Consider the following 22,714-nt stretch of genomic DNA (forward strand, 5'->3'; position numbering starts at 1 on the left):
CTGCGATTTGCTGCTTGCATCAACCTGCATCCCATTCGCGTGCTGTGTTTGTATTTAACACGGATCACAGCAAGCTGTCATGCTCCCAGACACATGGATATATCGTGCCACATATCTTACGCAGTAAATGACTGAGAACAGTAAGTGATCGTAGAAGGAACGTGGCAGTATGTGTTCATGTATCACAAAGCAGGAGACAGCCCAAAAAGGGCAGGCAAGATACAGAAGACAGTTACTCACAGGAGGTGGCAAAAGGAAGTTAGCAAAAAGGAATACAAGAATGTCATCAGATTATGCTGGGTTTATGTCACATCCTATATATAGCTCAGTGAGATTTTTTATAAATGCATTTCTTTGCCTTCTGGCAGTAAAGAACAGATGATTTTTAGCAGAACTCGGAAGGACTTCACTGATGCCAGACAAATATTACAAGGCTCACAATGCTCCTCAAAAGGATTTTCACCCGCTTTTAGAATCATAGAATGGTTTGGGTTGGAAGGGACCACAATGATCATCCAGTTCCAACCCCCCTGCCATGGGCAGGAAAACCCTCCACTACACCAGGCTGCCCAAAGCCTCATCCAACCTGGCCCTGAACACTTCCAAGGATGGGGCAGTCACAACTTCTCTGGGCAACCTGTTCCACTGCCTCACCACCCTCTGAATGAAATTTTTTTTTCTTATATCTAATCTAAATCTGCCCTCTTTCAGTTTAAAGCCATTGCCCCTTGTCCTATCTCTACATGTCCTTGCAAAAAGTCCCTCTCCAGCTTTCCTGTAGGCCCCCTTCAGGTACTGGAAGAATGCTACAAGATCACCCCAGAGCCTCCTCTTCTCCACTTGTGGTCAGAAAGAATGAAGGCATCACAACTACAAAGGACATAACTGCTCCACTGGGCAACACACTGGCGCCCAGCTTCGTTATCACTGTTTCCAAGAACAAACAGAGGACTGACAGCTGAGAGCAAAGATGACAAATCAGTACAAGTATTCCTGCTGCTCAGCGTTTGCAACATTTCCTTGCGTGCAATTTACATTCACTTATCTCGTGTTATAGAATACACACCATCTTTGTTCAAGATCTGTTTTGAATTCAAACGCTTCAAAGCATATGTAATTCTAGAGTCACCTAAATAAAGAGTTTAATTTTATTTTAGAGAAGCCTCTGTAGGAAAAGAAAAATTCATAATGCAGATATATTGGAAAAAAAACCCACCCTCCTAGGACATCAGCCTTAGGGTTCAAATTAATCCTAATTCACCAGTTCCAATTATTACAGTGTGCTCCCAAGCCCACTGCTGATACTAGTAGTTCTGCCTGTCTGACCTGAAGAAGAAATTAATCAACAAGTTTGCTGATGACACTGATTCATTCCACTGAGTAAGCAGGATTGATACTCTCCAGCTAGAATTTTTGAAGCGCTGCACTGGTCAACAGCACTTGAAGTTTTATTTGTCTAATGAACAACTAGTGTGCAGAAGAAAGAGACATGATAATACTCACATCAACACCACCCTAGTGACAAAACTCAAAAGCAACTCTTCCTGACTGAAGGCACTTACCTTCTTTACAAAAGAAACGAAGAACTGAAAAAGCAAGTTAAAAATTGTGATTTGGGTTTTTTAAAAAATGATAGAAAAAAATTAGCTTTTATCAAGAGAAATCCAAATGCATTAAGAACTGTGGCTGAGCAAGTTAACACAGAAGTCAAAATAAACAAAAAACAGACACAAAGACATTGGAAACTTCACAGATCAGTCCTATACTCATTGGGAACATTTTTCTTTTAGGGAACACCCACCTGATACTTTTCTGCCAACTAGCTAGCAAAGATGAAAACATTTTGGTGACCATTCTCAAAAACCACAAGTTTTTCATTCCAAGTAAAGAACAGCATCTGGAACAGGCAAGACCCCAGGGGAAGGAAAAATGGAACAAGGACCAAGATAAAGGCACCGTGCAGAGCGTAGCACACACAGAAATCATGGAATAAAATCAGGTATTCCAAGTGAAAGATGCACTCCAAAATGAAGAAACAAGAAGTTTTCATGCCAGAGTTGATCACAACATGCCTTTGGCAGAACAGAGCAACGATGTGACTTTTACTACCAGCACTGCAGGAAGAGAGAATGGCAGTATTTTTTGTCTAAGGACGCTATTCACAAATCTGACACACTTCTACTCAAGTATCAAAGGCAGTTTGTGTAAATTAAAAAAAATAACAAAAAACCTCAATGATCTCAAAACATAATTGAAATTGCTGCACAACAGGTAAATTTTATGATATGCAACTTGCAAAACAATACTAAACTAGATCTCACAGCATGAATTTATAGCTGCAAATGTCTTTTTAAGCGCAAAAGTTAAGTGTGATTGGTGATACAACAATCCTAGGCAGGCTTTACCTATCAACAAGAAGTAATTTTCAGACAAGCTTAGGGATATCTCATTTGCAGTCTCACTGCCTGACCAATTAAGAGAACTGCAGCACACACTGCTATCAAAGTAGCACACAAAAAAAAAACAAAAAAAGAGATCTTGACATTGAAGTTAAAGCCAGGTTACAATTTGGTAAAATATGAGGTAGTGTAACCCAGGACAGAAGGCAACTCAAGAGGCCAAACATCGTAGATTTGCAATATGGGCTTCCTCAGTCAAGTTGTCCTTCAAAGATCCTAAGTGCTGGAAGAAAAACACTTAAACAGCAGATACACGCTACAATAGTTTTACTGTCCTCCTTTGTAATGGTTTCCAGTTCTGTAACCAAATTAACCTTCTATTTTGATTCTCATTTTCACCTTTTGTTGGAAAATTTCAATTTTAGTTGGTCAATTTCATCTTCATATCAGGATAAAAAGTTCACTTAAAGCAATACAAGTAGAAAAGACTAACATACTAGACTGCCAGCACCCTACAAAGGATTTAGGAATCCAAGGTCTTGGGAAGGAGGAAACATTTTCTCAATAAGGGACAAAGGGCTGTCTGAAGGCTGTTTAACTAGCTGCCGGGTACAAGTCATTCTGGGGATGCCAGTGGTCTTTGCTGAAAAGACACTAATGCAATAGCAAAAACCATCTTGTATCTCGTTTGAAAGAGGCAACTACTCCATCCCTTGGGTGGATAAGAGCATTATGATATCTTTCTACCTAAATTGCTTCTGAAGATTTGTTTGCAAAGACAATAGGAAGACAGGTTTCTCCATGTTTATCTTATCTGAAGAAAGAAAGAATACAAAGTAGTTAGGTACCAATCCTCACCACTAAAAGCAAAAACTGAACTTTCATGAACCACTCTATGTCACTTAGTCAATGCCTCTGTTCATTCAGAAGCAATTCCATCTGTGAGCTGTGCAGGCAGGGAAGAAGTATTTATGATGTACATGTCGTAGTAGGAGCCAGAAAGTCACAGTAATATGGCTATATATCAGCCACAAGTGAGGTAAATGCTCGCAAGCGTACACATACTCACACTCTGCAAAGAAAGCTATGATCCTCTCCAAGATATGATCCACATACCAAGACAGAAAGAGCTCTCAAAACCCGCATATCACTGAAAACATTTAACTCCAGAATACTTTGTAACCATTCTCAGTATGGTGTCCTGCAAGTCCTTAATGCTTAACAGTCAACTGGCCAAGTCCCAGTGGACCTCGCGCTGCTCCCTCTTGGAAGAGGTTAATGTGTCCTGACATTGGTGCTGAGTACGAGGGCAGGAATCTCTCAGTGTCTTCACCATGTCACTGCTCGTTTCATTGCATAAGCTGATGACTGCTTCAGGAGTAGCCTGCAGTAATGAAAGCTCAGAGAAAGTCTTTTTCGCCTTTTAAAATGACTCTGCTTGTGGGGAGAGCCAAAATTTACTTTTCCTGTGTCTTCCCATTTTCACCACCACATTAGCAGCACCTTGCTGAAAACACGGAGGTGCCATGCTGGTTGTTTTTGAAAATAATGGCTGATCACACTCCAGAATTCCCCATTTACTCACAAAGCACTTTGGCACTCATGAGCATGATTGATTCTATTCAGAAATCCTCCTACAAAAACAATTTGAAAAGAATCTGCTGACACAATAAAAAAAAGTTCAAATTTACAACATGGGAGTATTTTAAACTTTGGATCCAGTTTGTCGCTCTCTTTTTACCTTAAGAGATGGATATGCTTAAAGTAAGGCAAAATAATGGCTAAGTTTACAGGTGGCAGCACAAAGTAAAAACCAAGATTATTTAGCCTAGAAAGGAGGATTAGAAAGGATACAGCTGAGTCCTTCCTTTCTACCCTGTCTCAAAATTCAATTCCATAAAGTCCCGAACAGCTAACATGATGTCAGCCACTGGAATCCCCAGCAGCACACTCTTACAGCCCAGTAATGAATTTTTTTCAAAGGAAAAGACTTTAATATGGTCAGCATTAGGATTTACTCACACGAAGACAAAGTCTGACACTAATTAGCATATTAGCTAACGCACAGGCACACACCTTCCCAATGTTCAAAAGTGCTCCCACTGGTAATGGGAGTTGGAGGAAGAGCAGAAAAAGTAGGAAGAGGGGAAAAAAGCACGTTAGCTCTCCTTCGGCAGTCACAGACATCAGGTGAAAGACCAATAACCTGAACTGCTCAAGCACGACTTGGTTGAAATTCAAGGCCCAGGAGTTAATCATATTTTGCCACTGGTTTCCACGCAGACAGAATTTTACCACTTTACAACTGCCTTGATGCAGACCGTTATTGACCAATCTATTTCAGCCCACCATCCTGCAATAAACGTGCAGGAATTAGTCCCAACTACCATCATTTTCATTCATAAATAGTAGCAAAATAAGCAACAGTGAAGTATAGCTCTGGTCAAGTGAGATCTTTATTATTCCAAGTATTTACTGCAGGACAGCCTTCCTGGAAAACTTTCAGCATTCTGCTGGTTCTTTTTCTTCTCTGAAATAGCAAAGAATGTTCTACTGCATGTAAAAACCCTCCATCATTGCACAACCAGGGATGAAAATTATGGAGAGTTTTAAAAAAGTGACGAGGTGAGCGGAATTAAAGTTCAACTTCCCTATTACTCTGCAAAGGACTTTTAATTACATCCAATAAAAATATGATTAGGTTTAAAAATAAAAGAGAACTAAGTATAAAATAATAGTGTTCCACTAATTTTACTTTTCAAAATTAATGTTGCTGCACCTTCTATTTTTCTTCAAAGAAATGTCAGGCAGAAATATCAAACTGTCCTCAGGGAAAAATCACAGCATCTGAGATTTAAGAAGAATCCCATGCTCAAATGAGTTAGTGTACTACTGTTCACTAGGGAGCAGTGTATTATGAGGAACAATGTAATAAAAGGCTTTTTTTAATATTAGAATATACCTCTATATATCAACAGTGGCAACAGTGTCCGAATAGCTTCAACATCTGACAATTTGTAACCAGGCTTCCCAGCAATCTACTCTTTATGACAGCCTTAACTAGACACTTCCTAACACATGAGGTAGGATAAAATAGAGTTACAAGCATGAAGAACTTCAGAAATTACTGAAATACTGTATAGCAAGAAATCCTATATTGGTACAAACTATTAGCAGGCAAAACGGTCCACTGGATGAAGATAATCAGAGAGAAAAATATTCCTAGCTGCACCAGAAACTTACTGCATGACCTTGAGCAAGTAACTTAATTTCTCTGCTCAAATTTTTCTATATAAAAAGAAAAAAGACAGTAATGCTTGCCAATTATTGCACAGACATATGAAATCTATGGCAAAAAGCATTTAATTAATACCCGAGAACTTGCATTTTGTTCTAGAAAAAATTTGCCTTTATAAGCTCTTAGTGTGGACACGAACTTTTAGCCCAAAGGATCTGAGATCATCTCAGGAGACTTTCCTCTCTGGTGTTGAGCAAAAACCTGCCAAGGTCCATGTGCTCCTTCTCAGTTTTGCAGTCATTATATAAGAAGCAGATTCTCAGAGAGTCCGAAGTGTTAGGGACACAGAAGGGGAGAAAATCTCCTCACTCACATTCAACCTATTTTTCACATCATTTATTGAACAGCTATTTGAACACAACTAGCACTGGAACGAAACTTCGAGAAAACCTTTTGCTAAAGCTGAGAAACTTGCACTATTTCCACCTCTCCTCTCAAAAAATAGGGAGAACTTGAAGAAACTAATCAAAGTAAAAGAAGGTTTGGCTAGATAAGTTACCATTACACTGGACCCTTTATTGCTTTACATGTGCAAACATGGCTAAATACTGATCTTTCAGCCGCAAGGTCACCAATCCACCTTAACATTCAGTGGCATTCAGTATAAACCCTTGGGCCTGACAAATAAGCACTACAAAGTTTCATATCAACAAAGTTTGTCATTTCCAAAAGACAACATGTGTTTGCTTCAAGCACACGACACCAGCAGCAAATAAAACTGTAGCCCTGTCACTAGGTTTGTATGGATGAACTACTGCAGGCCACAAAACTTTGGCCCTTGTTTTCAATATGTTTAGGGGATTTTGGGTCAGGAAGCAAGGAAAAACCAATCAGGCTGCTTCACTATTCCTACCTCTTCCAGCAAGAAAAATTACCTTATGCAAATATTCAGTTCCATAATGCAGTTCTACATTGCTTGATGTTAATTAGAGGAATAACTCTCTTTAAATATAATGCATTTTCAGATGATGCTTATTCTCACCTGGCAAGTTCTTTAATTAAGTTTGCAATGCGTCTCTTGTCCTCGGGACACAAATCCTTTAAGGAAGCACTCTTCATTCCTCCTTCATTAGTAACCTGAAAATTTAAAGTAACATTTTAGAAAGTAATCTTTGAAGAAGAACAAATATTTCACAAGATATTAAAGGCATTTCAAGACCTAATAATTAGAAGTTGAAGCAGACAAATTCCAACCGGAAACAAAACATGTATTTTTTTAAATGTATGTACAGTTCACTGAAACAAATTGTGGAGAGTTCCTTTAAGAGACTTGTAATTCAAACATGAGCTGCTAGCTTCAACACTAAACATGTTGGGTAAAGTTTTAAGACACAGGTTATTTACTGATTCATACTAGATAAAGGGCAGTATGTTCTCATGACTTGGCAATACAGTGCAGCAATATTCAAAGACAAGTTCAAACTTCACTATATTAAGATCCTAAAATAAAGAAGAAACATTCTGCCCCGGCATTCATGACCAAAGCATAGAAAACAGCAAAAAAGGTATGCAACATATTGTTAGAAGATGGTTAAGTCCTTGTTTCAAAGGGGTTTTTAAATACACAGAGAACTAAATGCCCTTTCACACGTCACTGTCATTTCATTTTAATCACCTTTTTGCCACCTTCTTACTTACTACTTCTTCCCAAACCGAAGCTTTAACACACTCCAGTACTTCATTTCCTTCCGCACGTTCCTTCACCACGCTGGGACCTGCAGCACTGGCTACCGATGTCCACCAGAGGGCACTTGCGCCTGTTTGCAAGTCCCCTCTATTATTGAGGTTACTGGCATTACCTATTTTTGTTCTAAATTGGTTTTATCTACCAAAAAATCCTGTCTTCGGTGACTCAGTTCTCCGGTGGTAGCGATAAGCCCCAAATAAGAATCCCGAGACCAAAGCAGCAATAAGAGCTGTGCTACTTCCTTCAAGATTTTGGCAAACTTAAATATTTCCACTTAATCTGATTTACTTATTTTCAGTTCAGACTTCCACAAACCTACAAACACAATAAACCTCCCCGAGTGCATACAATGCTTAACACGACATACCAGGCTGCTACTTGCAGTTTGTCCGAGCTAACAGAATAAGGCACAGAACAACCTCTGAGCACACGGAGCAAACGCTGGGCCTCTCTCCCATCATCAGCAGTAGTGGCAGCTGATCTGCACACACCAAAGAGGAAGTGCCCCCTTCCAGTCTTAGCTAATTGCTTCTTGAACAGTGGTTTGAAACAATTAAAGGAGTACGTGGCTTTTGAAAGAAGTGATGATTTTATACAGACTCATGTTATACCCACCTACCTGACCCATCAGCACACTCTTATTTTAACTTTAAAGTACTTTCCTTGGGGAAAAATATAAAGAAAAATAAACAGTTTCACAAGACAAACTAGACTTCAGGGCTTTTCAAGGGGACATTTGATTTCACAGTTTCCTTCCCAAACATATGCTACCTATATTCACACAAATGGAGAGAGAATGTCTTTAATTTAACTGAATTTAACTTCAACTAAACAGATAGAATCATAGAATGGTTTGGCTTGGTAGGGACCTCAAAGATCATCAACTTCCAACCCCCCTGCCATGGCCAGGGAAACCCTCCACTACACCACCTTGCTCAAAGCCTCATCCAACCTGGCCTTGAACACTTCCAAGGATGGGGCAGCCACAACTTCTCTGGGCAACCTGTCCCAGTGCCTCACCACCCTCTGAGTGAAGAAGTTCTTCCTTAGATCTAATCTAAATCTGCCCTCTTTCAGTTTAAATCCATTGCCCCTTGTCCTATCAATACACGCCCTTGTAAAAAGTCCCTCTCCAGCTTTCCTGTAGGCCCCCTTTAGGTACTGGAAGGCTGCAATAAGATCACCCTGGAGCCTTCTCTTCTCCAGGCTGAACAGCCCCAACTCTCTCAGCCTGTCTTCATAGCAGAGGTGTTCCATCATCTTCGTGGCCCTCCTCTGGACCCGCTCCAGCAGCTCCATGTCCTTGTTGTGTTGCGGACTAGGATTTCCGTTTCCCATGTTAAAAACTTACGAAAATCATATTTCTTTAAGAAAAATAAAAAGTCACAGAATACTTTTCACCCAACAAAGAGGCAGAAGCTTGATCACAGTAGCAAAGATTTTAACAGAAGGTATCTCAAGCTATCACCCAAACCTACATACATACTGTCAGACAAACATTCGTGCGATGAAGAGGGAAACCTGAAAAGTTAGTCTATGCTTTTTTGTATCACTCACAGGTATGGATAGATGACGCACAAAAAATTCTCAAAGGCAGACTTGTACCATGAAACATGTCCAAATGTAGCTGTGGAATTATGCACAACAGCTCCACCATCAAAACAAATGACAAATGAGACGGAGTCCTAGACTGTATCACCTCCTTTTTCCAGATTTCTATCCTTTCTAGATACCTCATGGTAGAATATAGTTAATGTTCTTTGTAACTCAGTACTTTCTGGATGAAGTTTACAACATAAATGGAAAATTCTCTCACTTTGTAAACCACACCTTGGAAGATGGCAATTTCCACGAGAGCAGGAGACAACTTCTGTCAAATGGGAAGTAGAAAGATGTGAAATTTTGGTCAAGACCAGTATAGCAAATCACTGATTCATTAAAAGTATCAGAAAAGCTCCAGAGCTAACAAGACCTTTTTGAAGTCTTCTCCAAAACTCTCATCCTCCTTTGTGGTACTCAAGTCTATCTGAACGAAGAAAAGGTAAATCAGTTCTGCAAAGATTAATATTAAAGCAAAACTCACTTGGTGGATAAGGAGTTGGCTGGATGGTCACACTCCAAGAGTTGTGGTCAACAGTTAAATGTCCAAGTGGAGGGCAGTGATGAGTGGTGTTCCTCAGGGGTCAGTACTGGGGCCAGTGCTATTTAACATCTTTGTTGGAGACATGGACAGTGGGATTGAGTGCACCCTCAGCAAGTTTGCAGATGACACCAAACTGTGTGGTGTGGTGGACACACTGGAGGGAAGGGATGCCATCCAGAGGGACCTTGACAGGCTGGAGAGGTGGGCCTGTGAGAACCTAATGAAGTTCAACAAGGCCAAGTGCAAGGTCCTGCACATGGGTCAGGGGAATGCCAAGCACAAGTAGTGGCTGGGTGGAGAATCGATTGAGAGCAGCCCTGAGGAAAAGGACTTGGGAGTGCTGGTGGATGAGAAGCTCAACATGAGCCGGCAAGGTCCACTTGCAGCCCAGAAAGCCAACTGTATCCTGGACTGCATCCAAAGAAGTGCGGCCAGCAGGTCGAGGGAGGCGATTCTGCCCCTCTACTCTGCTCTCTTGAGATCCCACCTGGAATACTGTGTTCAGCTCTGGAGTCTCCAACACAAGAAGGACATGGAGCTGCTGGAGTGGGTCCAGAGGAGGGCCATGAAGATGATCAGAGGGCTGGAGCACCTGTTCTATGAAGACAGGCCGAGAGAGTTGGGGCTGTTCAGCCTGGAGAAGAGAAGGCTCCAGGGTGATCTTATAGCAGCCTTCCAGTACTTAAAGGGGGCCTACAGGAAAGCTGGAGAGGGACTTTTTACAAGGGCATGTAGTGATAGGACAAGGGGCAATGGATTAAACTGAAAGAGGGCAGATTTAGATTAGATCTAAGGAAGAAATTTTTCACTCAGAGAGTGGTGAAGCACTGGAACAGGTTGCCCAGAGAAGTTGTGGCTGCTCCATCCCTGGAAGTGTTCAAGGCCAGGTTGGATGAAGCTTTGAGCAAGGTGGTGTAGTGGAGGGTTTCCCTGGCCATGGCAGGGGGGTTGGAAGTTGATGATCTTTGAGGTCCCTACCAAGCCAAACCACTCCACGATTCAATCTATTCTCTTCAAAAGAGGATTCCGGTAAACCGTAATGGTGAGCTGCCTACCAGTACAACGGTGTTAAGTATGTTCAAGTAAAGCAATTGATCTCCCTAGACATGCACAGAACACCTTGAAGAAAATGAGTTCTGTTGGTAATGAAAACTCCTTGCAAAAAAACTTTGTGAAAACTTCCTCTTCCACAGCAAGTAAAATGTACTTGTTCTATTTGTTTCAAGTAATTCGGAGCTTATCTTCAACGTTAAGAGTAACAAGTTTCCGTGAGGATTTGGCAAGGTAAGAGAAAAACAGAAGGTTAAAAAAGACAGAAAAGAGAAAAAGCTTTGAACACATTTTATTGTCAATGTTAAAAAAGCACATGAGTCTCACATCAAGATTTTATGTATTAGGCAGTATATAAAAGTTAAACGTTTCTACCCCAACAGCTCTCAGAATAAAAAGGAGTAAAAATTCTCTAAACAAGAAGTAATCCAAACAACACACAATACAACAAAACAGATTTTAATGTGACACATGAAGGCATCTGTGAGGCAGTGGAAGCTTCTAGGTACTTAGGAAGAGATGCTTCTACATAAAGACTCTGCATAATGGAGGCTATTTGTGAAGTTTCTCCTGCATGTCACTTCACAGCATCATTTGCAAAGTGGAGGTACATACTTCTAAAAGCAAGTACTGAAAAACAGAGAAATGGAACGGGAGGAGTCCAGGAGGAGCCCTAAAAGTGGATACTAATTAGAAGTGTCATGCTGAAGGATCTGAAGGGCAATGACAACTGTGAAAGCAATGTGAATTGAGTTGTCTGCGTTCACATCAGAGTTCTCAACACACGTGAGGCAGGCAGCATTTCCTGAGCACACAGAAGACACAGAGAACATCTCAGCGCAGCTGAAGAACAAGATTAAACTGCATGACAATACAACAGTGATTCAGAAGCAGTCAAAACTTTTAGATGCTGTCTGTAAGCGGGACGCCAAACCCTAGTGACATACAGACTTGCCCAGGATAACTACTAGGCAAGAGACTTAACATAGACTCGAATGACTTACACAGTCACTGTATTATATGAATCATGGTAGAAAAACAGCATCTCAACAGATTTCTGAATATCACAATACTTGTCAGAATACAGAATAACCTGCTTTGAAATTTCTAATGCAATAAACTGAGGAAAAGCATCACCTTTGTCACAGGAGCAGACCAGAAAATTCAAAGCAGAGCCAAAAACAGTGACAACTGACAAAGCTACTCTTACTACTCAGACGCATTCTTAACTTCTACTATAAAAAACAGAAAGTCATTTTACCCTACAAACATAAGCAGCCACAGCAAAAAAGGTCTGTAAAAAGAATTTCACAAGTCTGGTTTCTAAGTGATATGACTAGAGCAATGAAACTGAATAGACAGAAACGTAACTTCTTGCGTGTCTGGCTAGTAACATATAAATTAGGGGCTACTCAAAGCCACACACTCTCTCTCTGTGCACATACACACATAGAAATATGCACAAACTGGTTTATACAGCCCCAGTTACACACCACTTAAATAAACTAGCACATTCAGCCTTTGTTTTCTTTAGGTAGGCAAGCAATACTAGTGGAAAAGTAATTTTTGCCAGCAAGCCACCACAGAAGTGGGCAAAAAGCATAAGAGACTGCAAAAATTATATTACTCTAAAACTGTTCAAAAGTTTTCAATCTAAAGATTTTCTGCCATTTTTCTACTATACGCACTCTTAAGAGCAAGAAAAATTTGCCTTTACTGACCTGCTGCCCTGTTAGATCTCCTGTGCTTCTAACAGGATCCGTGGAAACAGAAGCAACAGCTACAGGCACCTTTAGTTCAGTTTCAGTTTTTTGGTATTTTTGCAAATATCTCGTTCTTAAATTTCCTTTTGTAGACACTCCTGTAGACGAAAGGCAAGCGGAACACATGTATCACAAAGTTAAAAGGGACTCTTCTCTTGTCTATTACAACAGGACTTCCACAAGGGCATCCTAGCAGCTCTTTTTGAAAAGAACAAGCGTTTCAGGTGTATGTTTGCAGTTCCCTGCAGCCTCTCACTCCATACAGAATTTTATTAAGATGAATATACCAGCAGAAAAAGAGGTACACAGCACTGAAGTGCACCAAGTCAAAATAAACATCAAAGTAAATTCTGAAACACACACGCTGCCTTCTGACTGAGGCTGAAGGCAAAACTTGTCTTTGTTTAAGATGCAAAAACATAAAACTGAGCTTCTGCTTTGACTCTCAAATACAATGAGGAATCAAGTAGCACTAATTGCTGAGGCTAACTGTTCCTTTCAAGACCAGCCATATGAGTAAGGTAACAGTGCAACAGGCAGTCCACAGATTACCTGTAAAAAGCTTCCTGACATAATTATTTCAGCCCTACCAATGGTTAAGGGCATTAAAGCAGGGAAAATCCTGGTGCTGCAATTATAAAGTGCTAACACTGACACTAAAACCTCCAGATGAAAACCAATAGAGTCCAGGTACTGCTTCAAGGTTTGAGTCTTGACTGTTCTGAAGCGCCAACAGTTTTGAACGAAAAATTTTTAATTTATACTAGCCAGATAGATTACATTTGTTTGGGTATGAATTTTGGAAGTGTGACAGCAATTAAGTGAAAGAACTAAATTATAAGCTTTAACATCTTCATGCTTGTACACAAGGGAAAACAATCTTTCTGAAACTGTCTTCCACAGAAGCAGAAGAATATTTCCCAGAGTGAATTCATTTCCATCATTTAGGATCACTGTTTTCTTTCTAGGGCACAGCGTACAGTGAACTGACATCACCTGGCTTGAACTGTAGTAGCTACAATACACACACACAGATTTTTAATAGAGCTGTTTTGCCAGTAGTTCTGAAGGGTAACCATGCTACTCCAAACTCAGAGAGTAGGATTCCTCAAAATTTATAACTGCTGGACATATACACAATTTTACTAGAGTTAATCACCCCCAAATACGTGCTCAGGACCTGGTGTCACTGAAAAACCGTGTTTGAGAACAATTAGAAAATTCTGAAGGGGGGACTAAAAACATCTTTTCACCAGGGATGTACACAAGCATGCACTCAGTAAATCAAGGTCAGGAGAACTAATAAAAAAAATAAAGTATTTTTCTGTACACAACGAATCTTCATTTTAATTGTTCTCTTCAAAATTTTCAAAAGACCTGAACATCTCTAATGCTTCAACATTATTTGGAGACCACATTAAAATTCAGCTTACCTTACAGATTGGAAAAACTATGCTGTATCTGCGACACAAACAATTCCCCTGAAACTGTTCATCTGCTTATCTAAGCAGCAGAGCATAAATCCTCTGCTATAATCCTGTATGTCCCATTACAACTTGTGATGAGGCTGTACCTTACACACTGAAGTACATGAGTCATACACCTGAAAAGACATTGCAAAGTCTAGCATCCACAGGAAAAAAATCTTTGTTTTCAGCTACTAGAAGGTCATACCTGAAACAGATCCCATGGGCTGCTCTTCATCAGAAACTGCATGTGGCTTTGTTAAAGGTAACAAACAAGAAAAGAACAGGCTCGGCCCTTTAAACAGAACTATAAAAATAAGTATTTTAGGTCTTAATTTTAGAAGACCACTGATAAGAAAACAAACTGGCAACACTTTGGGAGCACCAAAAGCAAGGAAAACTTGACCAGGGAAAAAAACAAACACCACACAGATTGCTAAACCAAAAAGCATTACTCCTCCTGCTCTGTGCATTAACTTTCAGCCTGTAAAGATTATCTTAGAGGTCACCTTCATAAAAGACCCCAGAGATCAGCCCCAGTTGCAAGTACAATTACTAAGATAATGAAATAATAATATTTGTTTAAATTAGAGCAGGTTGTAATTATATAAGGAACCCCTTGATATGCTGGAAAGGCAAATTCCAAAACAGTGTATATTCAAACTTCAATGAAACACATTTTATACAACATATTCTGAGAAACATATATGAGGATAAATCCAAGAAGTTTCAAAGGAAGTTGGTCATTCTCATCTGATCATCACATGATGAGTAACAGATGAAAGCCTGAGGACTGATTTTCTTTAGGAAAAAAAAAAAAATCAAGATTTGTTCTGAAGTAGTTTCAAAAAAAAAAAGCCATTTCAAGAACTTTCAAATAACCCAGGGCTTTAACTATTGAATTACATGACTGCAGACAACTCTTAAAAGTCACAAAGGACCAGGCACCTTATTATTCATGCTGTGTCACTGAATTTGAATCCTTGTCTCCTAGAACTCACTAAAAATAGGAGTCACTCGACACAATTCAGGGAAGGGTGTCAGCTATAGTGTCCTCCTTAAAGCGAGTTTCATTTATCTGAACATAAAGATCTCTATTCCCACATAAGCAACTAAAGTGAAAAACAAAAGCACAAAATTCTGCTCCACTATCTTTTGTTTATACCTCTTTATTTTCCTCAGCCTTATAAGGTTGGCCAATTAACTCAATTACTTAATTTCTGTACTGTTTACAGATAAATGCGTCTAGGGTTTTGCAATTGTCTTCGTACAAAAAAAAAAAAACAAATTGTGAAAATATTTCTATTAACCTATACAAACTATTTCTCAAAACTGTTGTTTTAGCTAAAATTTGATTTTGACAGTAGCATCTCAAAAACTTAGTCAATTATCAGACAGTTGAGAAAATTAGGAACAGCCTGGAAGCTTTCCCCTGCGGACAGCAACTTCAAATTCAATCAACACCCACTATCCATCACAACATTGGAACGTGGCACGCTGGAAGGACTCACTTGTGACTTTGTCGATCCACTTTATCACTTGTAAACTGTTATCCCTCATCACTCTTACACCAGTTGGAGAAAATGTTCACTCGCTACTGCTGTCAACATCATCTCTCTCTACAAATGCTGAAAGCACTTCTGTTCTCACCTGTGAGCTGCAGCCTGCTACCTCTAGCTGTCACAACAGCAGGGTCATGTTATAAACCAGGTGAATAAACGCTGAAAGCAAAGTACTGCGTCCCCTCTTTCCAAAACGCACCAGAGTAGATCGAAAGTCCAACTCTGATCCCAGCCCAGTCCAAACAGCTGGGTGAGCACAACTGCGACAGCGATCTGCAGAATACTAAGGAGCGTACCTTCAACCCATGCTACTGCAGGAAACTGTAACAAACTTCAGCACAGGCGACTGCTTTCTCCACTGACATGTGGTGAACCCAACATGTGTGTCAACACGTGGCTATAGGAAATAAACCAGATTTGCCTGAACAACATGTGGCTTTTGAAGTTTGCCTCCAGTATGGGCACTGTTGTGGACAGATACCTAGTAGCAGGATGAAAAAAATCAGTCAAAGCTGTTGCTGCTACTGCCCCCAGCTACCAGGACTACTCTCCCATGAAGGTCTGCAGCCTCGTGTATAAACCAAAGCTAGATGAGGTTACCTTAATCCGCTGGACTGAAAACTGCAGTGACTCAGGAGCTGATTCATAAACAGGTCTGACATCCTTGCCTCAGAGTGAAAGACTGAGGACAGCATCAACATCAACCATTTAACATTCATCCACGGCCACATGCCTTAATGTGACTACACATGTTGTAAGCCTTGTACCACCACAGCTGATGTTCAAAGCATCACTGGTATCAGAGAAACTGAACACCTTATGATGCTGTGTGGCTTCCCCATGGCAAGCAACAATGCATCTGCCTTGCTATGCTGTACCTATTCAGTAAATACAGACAGAAGGTCAGATTTCCAAAGCTGTTAAACCAACATTACCAAATCTCCCCAAATTTCCCACCCCACTTTTTTAAAAGCACCCTCTATTAATTGCTTCTGTGCCGTATGTATTTCAGGATATTCAAGCCAGACCAGAGGAAACATTACCTACTTGCAAAAACAAGTAAAATGGAAATGGTTGCCAGAAAGAGCCTCATTTCTAGGAATATCCCAACACATGAGGCCACTACTGAGCTCAAGAGACCATATTTAGTCAGGGAAGACAAGGAGTCACCCCAGTAGTCAATTGATGAAAGCACTTTGTCATTGTAACTGCATCAACGCTTTCACGACTGGGCAGAGCAGTGACAAGTGTGGCAACAAACCTGATACATGACTACCAATCTCCACCCTATCACATCACAGAGAAAGTTGTAGATGGCTTTTTACACAAATGGGAAATCTTCCAAGATTTATAACAACGTGCCCCCTGAACAGTCCATCAGATGGTTCACCCATTTCATTTGTGCATTGTTTCGTAGTGGGTGTGCAATCAAACATAAATACAAGAGCACACACATGTACTCTTCTTTTCGACCACCACTAGCTGATCCTAGAATCCCACTCACGGTGCGAGCAACAGCAATGCTTCAAGTCTCTCACACCTATAGCTAAATTGTCAGCTCCTAAATTTCCGCCAGGCCAGACTGCCAGTTCCATCCTAATGTCGTCAAGCAGCTGAGCCTCCAACTCATCCATATGAGCCCAAACATCAAAGCCAATTCCTTCTGGTTCTTGGAACCACGCAAGTGCATCTCTCTCTAGCCAGGCTTCCACAGGCTGAATCCTCAACACCATAACCACCACCTACTTCATTCACATGCCCAGCCCCACATAATCTCCCACAACTGTAGCTTGCATGTCTTCTGCAGACGAAGCCATCAGAGCATCCCACTTGTCCCTCACAGATAGAGCCCTCCAGGTCCCTCACAGGTTCCCCCTAAATGTTATGCTTGTAGTCAAGCCTAGACACCAGTCACAAAAGGCACTTTCCTTTTTTTGCTGCCTGACCCTCTAGTTGTTCTCCCTGCTGATTCCCTTGCACGCTTCCATAAGCTGAACCCAGTTCCTCATCTTCCTGCATGTTTACCTCCCTCAGGACTTCCTCGCTCAATCACACTGAAGGTGGACACTCACCTCCCTCCCCCTCGCGGGCCACCTTGGCTTCTAAATCCCCCCTAACTCCGTACTCCCTGCACACGGGTACACGCTCAACCTCTCTCCCCAGGCCGAGCTCCTGGCGAGTGCAGCCCACAGATCTCCTGGCCCACGGCCACAAAGCCCCTCCGGCCCCGCGGCCTCGCACCGGCTCCGGCCTGCTCGACACCAAACGCCCAACGCAGCCCGGCGCTGCCCGCCCCTCGAGGCCCCACCTCAGCCTCCCCACAGCTCACAGCCCTCCCCGCCAGCGCCCTCCCGCTCCGCTCCCCTGCGCACTGCCCTCCGCGCCCCGACCCTCGCTCCGGCCCCCCGCGCCGAGCGGCTGGCTGCCTCGGCCGCCCCCTCACAGCACCGCCCCGGGACGGGCACCCCGCTGCGGCCCCGCCGAGCCGCCCCAGCCCTACGGAAGGATACTGTCCCGGCTCCAAAAGGCACCTCCGCCCGGCCCGGCGGCCACCTCCGCCATCTTGAAACAACCGCCACTCCCAGAGTGCCCCCCAACGCCCCCCCAGCGCTCGCCGTCCATTGGCTGCGCGCTCCGGCCGCGCCTCGCCCCTGCCGGGGGCCGCCGGCGTGCGGGAGCGAGGGGCATGCTGGGAGTCGTAGTCCGCCGAGCTCGGGCCGCCGCGGGCCGACCGAGGCGTCCGCCGGGAGAACTACTACTCCCGGCGCTCCTCGCGGCGCAGCGGCGGCTACAGGGCGGGAGGAAGGACAAAAGGGGTCATTTCCCCCCCCCCCCCCCTCCCCCCCGCACACGCCCCGTCGGTCTGGCCGGCGTAGCGGGGCGTTGACGGCGAGGGGAGCCGGGCGAGGGCCTGCGGAGGATGGAGGAGAAGCCCTCCGCCAGCATCAAGCCGTACCTGGACAAGCTCACGCTGGGGGTCTCACGGATACTGGGTGAGTGGCGTTTCGGGAGAGCCTCCAGGGCCGGGGGCAGGCCGGCAGCGCCGGGGAGGCGGGAGGGGGACAGTCGATCTGTTGTCATGGAAACTGCCCGGGGGCGGGAAGGGGTGCTGCGCTCAGCGCTCGGGGCGGGTGTCCCGGGGCGGCCTCAGCGAGCCCCGGCCCCTGCCCTGACCCCGAGGGCCCCGCCCCGCGGCGCTTGCGGCCGCGGTGGGGCCGGGCCCGGTAGGGCCCTGCGGCCGGGAGCCGCCGGAGCGCGTCCCGGGCGCCTGCAGCGCCGGGAAGCTCGGTGCTGCTGGCTGAACCCCGCCACGCCGTGTCGGTAACGGTTTTGTCACGGTCCCTCCTCGGGGAGCACACGGCTGTGCTTCCACCGCACGCGCACACAAAAGCCCTGATCCTAGTGTTGGCATCAACGGCAGGAATCCTGAATCTCTCGGCTGAAGACAGCTCTACAGTTATAAAAAGATCAGAGAAAGAGGAAGTGGTGTTTTACTCAAACTCTGCGTAATTTTCAGCCTTGTCGTTGCACAGGGTCAGCAGGTAGCGTGCCCGATGGAAGGAGATCAGTGTGGTGCAGTGTTCTGGCAGAAGACTAATGTCTGAATCTGCTCGTGACCAACTCCCCGTAAATAGTCACCCTGCAGCTTATTCCCGTACCCTGGGACTTTTTTGTCCCTGCTTGCCATCTCCATTTTTCTCTCGGATCTTGAGCCTCCTTGTAGCCCTACAGTTCCCTTTGAAAATCAGCAGGAGCGCAAGGCGTTCAACATTTAAAGGTAAAGCTTCTCAGACAAAAATTTACTCACGGCGGTAGAAACACAAGAATTGGTGAACGTACTTCCATGCGTAAAGGATTTTAGCATCAGACCTTTCATCTGTCAGCAGCCTGGGGCACGGAGCTGTCGTATTTGTATGGCTGGAAAGCAATGCATCTATCCCAAGCCTTGCATACAACAACATTACAAACTGCAGTTCCAGAGCTTCCTCCTATGAATTTTAAAATTCAGAAGTGACTGCTGTGATTACCTCACCCAGCCGCTGTATTGCAGGGCAGTGGAGTTCAACTGACAAACTAAGTGTATCGTTAATTGCACATGTTTTTAGATAGCTGCTCAGACAGATGAGATTAAAAGATCAGGGCAAAATCGTTGCTGTGGGCTTCAGCGAGGACAGAATTTCATCCTCAGTCTCTGTTCAGGCATTCTTTTACTCACTTATTATTTGACTTCTTGAGTTTTTTTGTTTCATTGGGGGTTTTTTCATTTTCCAGTCATGAGGTCAGGATAACATCATTCTGCTCTGTGACAAAAAAGATGAAATTACTCATGTTCAACCATCATGGCAAAGGTTTCTTTGAAGTAGCTCTTTGTAAAAAAAGTTACTAGCCTTGCCCACGTTTTCACCACCCGGACTCAGATGTGTGAGATCTACATGATGTCAACTGTATCCAAAAGTAATGTTGCCATGTAAACTGGTTTGGGTAGGTATTTTATTTACACCAGCAAGACACGGCAGCGCAGGTTTGGCTCTGAAAGTCTCATAGCATCCTTTTCACATGAAAGGTGTTTCCTGGTTTGTGTTTGGGTTTTTTTTTGTTTTTTTTCTGTCTGTATCTCTGGCAACTTTTATTGTACAATATAGCAGTGCGCACCCCAGTCCAATGCTGTGATGTTTTACTCTGGTTCTTTTCTCCATCTCTCCACTCCTGGGAATTTTACACGTTTTTTCCCAGTGGAGTAGTCCAAAGCATGTGAGTTGTGCCACCGTATTAGTATTGCTGAACTAATTGGGAAGCATCACCAGTCTGTTCAGTGATTGTTTCTTTCACGTAACAAAGGGTATCTTATTCAGAAATAGGCCTTACTCAGTAGTTTGCAGCACTAGAAACTACCTTATTCTAAATCTTCCTTTTGGAAGTCTCATGAAGCCAGTAGATACTTTTCTGCCTACCATAACATAAAAGCAGTAATAGGCTTTTAACTCTGTTGAGTTAAACTTTTTTTTTCAAGAGATAGATAAGATCATGTAATGAAACTTGGCATACTCCTTTTAAGCAGTAAAATTTCGCGTGTACACTGTATTGGAGCTTGAGGTGCAATTTTTCAATACCTTCATGAAGAAATGTTCATGGCACCATTTCAAAAACCTTCCTTTAAACAAATTCTATAGATGAGGTTCAGGGGGAGGGGATTGTTTTGGTTTTTTTTTAACTTGTAGCCTCTGTGGAAATCCTTACAAGGTTGGAGATTTCTGTCAAGCATTATGGAGGTTGTAATTTGAGGAAAAAAGAGAAACATCTTCCCCATTGCCAGTATGATTCATTTTGCTGAGGTTCTATGAGTAATAGCAAATTCCAGAAAGGTTGATTGCTCACAACTGAATCTGAATGGGAGGTGTTAGATGTTCTGGACTTCTCAGAGCAGAACCACACTATTTACAGTCTTTGTTAGATAAGAATGTCACTATTCAGGCATTTTAAAAAGATGCTGAGAGTTTATCCCGCTTATAGGCAGTGTTAGCAGTACCATAAAGACTTCAAAGCTTCAGCTTTGTGCCAGACCATTACATCGACTCTTTCCTACTCCTACTGCAAAGCATTTTTGGAAGCTTCCAGATGAAATGTCCTAAAAATAGGACAGAGTTTACTGTGATCTTGATTCGGAATAGTTAGCAGGGAGGAGACTCCTCAACTAGTTAAGCTTTACCCTATATCTTTTGTCTAGCCTAGGTGGTTTCTTTATTTCTTCCATCTAGAAGAGAAAGCAACCCATGGCAGACTTCTTTTTCTCATTGATGTTTAATGGAGATCCCATCCATATCTACACACATCTGTTAAACATGGTCTTCAGTTTACTCACAGGATATTTTTAAATACAACAAGCAGGCTTTTAAGATGGAATTTCTCTTTCTTTTGATCTTGGATTTGGTTCAGGCCTCTTTAGAAGTTGCAGTCCTCGCGTTCCTAGACATCTTCTTTGCTGATACAGTATTTAATCTTCATCATCCCAGCCGAGCTGTTGTGCATGATGAATTAAACATCCCTACTGTTTTCTTTGATCACAGAAACAACAATTACTCTGTTACTATAATCTCTTAACTTGTCATAGGGCTTGCACAGCTTAGATGGAAAAGACCAGCTAGATCATTCTTCTGCAGAAGCTGGCTGCCTGTGGCTTGAACGGGTGTGCGCTTCACTGGATGAAAAACTGGCTGGACGGCCGGTCCCAGAGAGTGGTGGTGAATGGAGTTAAATCCAGCTGGCGGCTGGTCACCAGTGGTGTTCCACAGGGCTTAGTGTTGGGGCCTGTTCTCTTTAAGGCCTTTATCAATGATCTGGATGAGGGGATCGAGTGCACCCACAGCAAGTTTGCAGATGACACTAAATTGGGAGGTAGTGATGATCTGCCTGAGGATCAGGAGGCTCTACAGAGGGACCTGGACAGACTGGATGAATGGGCCGAGGCCAACTGTATGAAATTCAACAAGATCAATTGCCAGGTCCTGCACTTGGGCCACAACAACCCCCTAGAGCGTTACAGGCTTGGGGAAGTGTGGCTGGAAAGCTGCACAGCAGAGAAGGACCTGAGGGTGCTGGTCGACGGCCAGCTGAACATAAGCCAGCAGTGTGCGCAAGCAGCCAAGAAAGCCAACGGAATCCTGGCATGTATCAAAAACCCTGTGGCCAGCAGGAGCAGGGAAGTGATTGTCCCCCTATACTCAGCACTGATGAGGCCACATCTTGAGTACTGTGTCCAGTTTTGGGCCGCTCACTTCAAGAAGGACGTTGAGGTGCTGGAGCAGGTTCAGAGAAGAGCAACAAAACTAGTGAAGGGTTTAGAGAACTTGTCCTATGAGGAGCGGCTGAGGGATCTGGGACTGTTTAGTCTGGAGAAGAGGGGACTCAGAGGGGACCTTATCACTCTCTACAATTACCTGAAGGGAAGTTGTAGGGAGATGGGGGTCGGTCTCTTCTCCCACGTTATGAATGACAGGACGAGAGGGAATGGCCTCAAGTTGCGCCAGGGGAAATTTAGGTTAGATATCAGGAAAAATTTCTTTACAGAGAGGGTTGTGAGGTATTGGAACAGGCTGCCCAGGGAGGTGGTGGAGTCTCCATCCCTAGAGGTGTTTAAAAACCATGTGAATTTGGTGTTGAGCAACATGGTTTAGGGACCCTGACAGTGCAGGGTGAATGGTTGGACTCAATGATCTTGAAGGTCTCTTCCAACCAGATGATTCTATGATCATTGATTCCACACACTTGTTTAGAAACAGAATATATATGTACAGCTTATATTTGAGCAAGAAGCAGATCCCTCCACCTTGCACCCATCTATTTGAAGT

The 22,714-nt window shown here is 43.1% G+C and overlaps 2 protein-coding genes across 4 annotated transcripts in view; one reads left to right on the top strand and one right to left on the bottom strand.

Moving 5' to 3' along the window:
- The window catches only part of KIAA1328 (KIAA1328 ortholog), a 182,638-nt gene extending 164,703 nt beyond the window's left edge, over positions 1–17,935 (bottom strand). The window contains exons 1-4 of the mRNA XM_086629470.1: positions 17,879–17,935; positions 14,015–14,050; positions 12,299–12,438; positions 6,680–6,774 (exon numbers count right to left, since the gene is read on the bottom strand). Of these exons, the coding sequence (XP_086485596.1) occupies positions 6,680–6,774; positions 12,299–12,438; positions 14,015–14,050; positions 17,879–17,930 (323 nt within the window). The 5' untranslated portion in view covers positions 17,931–17,935. The remainder of the gene's footprint in view (positions 1–6,679; positions 6,775–12,298; positions 12,439–14,014; positions 14,051–17,878) is intronic.
- Positions 17,936–18,231: 296 nt separating this feature from the next.
- TPGS2 (tubulin polyglutamylase complex subunit 2) overlaps positions 18,232–22,714 on the top strand; it is a 29,947-nt gene continuing 25,464 nt past the window's right edge. For all 3 annotated transcript variants that reach the window (XM_086629197.1, XM_086629199.1, XM_086629198.1), the window contains exon 1: positions 18,232–18,361. In XM_086629197.1, the coding sequence (XP_086485323.1) occupies positions 18,289–18,361 (73 nt within the window). In that variant the 5' untranslated portion in view covers positions 18,232–18,288. The remainder of the gene's footprint in view (positions 18,362–22,714) is intronic.

This window comes from Tauraco erythrolophus, chromosome Z (genome assembly GCF_009769465.1).
Source record: "Tauraco erythrolophus isolate bTauEry1 chromosome Z, bTauEry1.pri, whole genome shotgun sequence".
Classification (NCBI taxonomy): Eukaryota; Metazoa; Chordata; class Aves; order Musophagiformes; family Musophagidae; genus Tauraco; species Tauraco erythrolophus.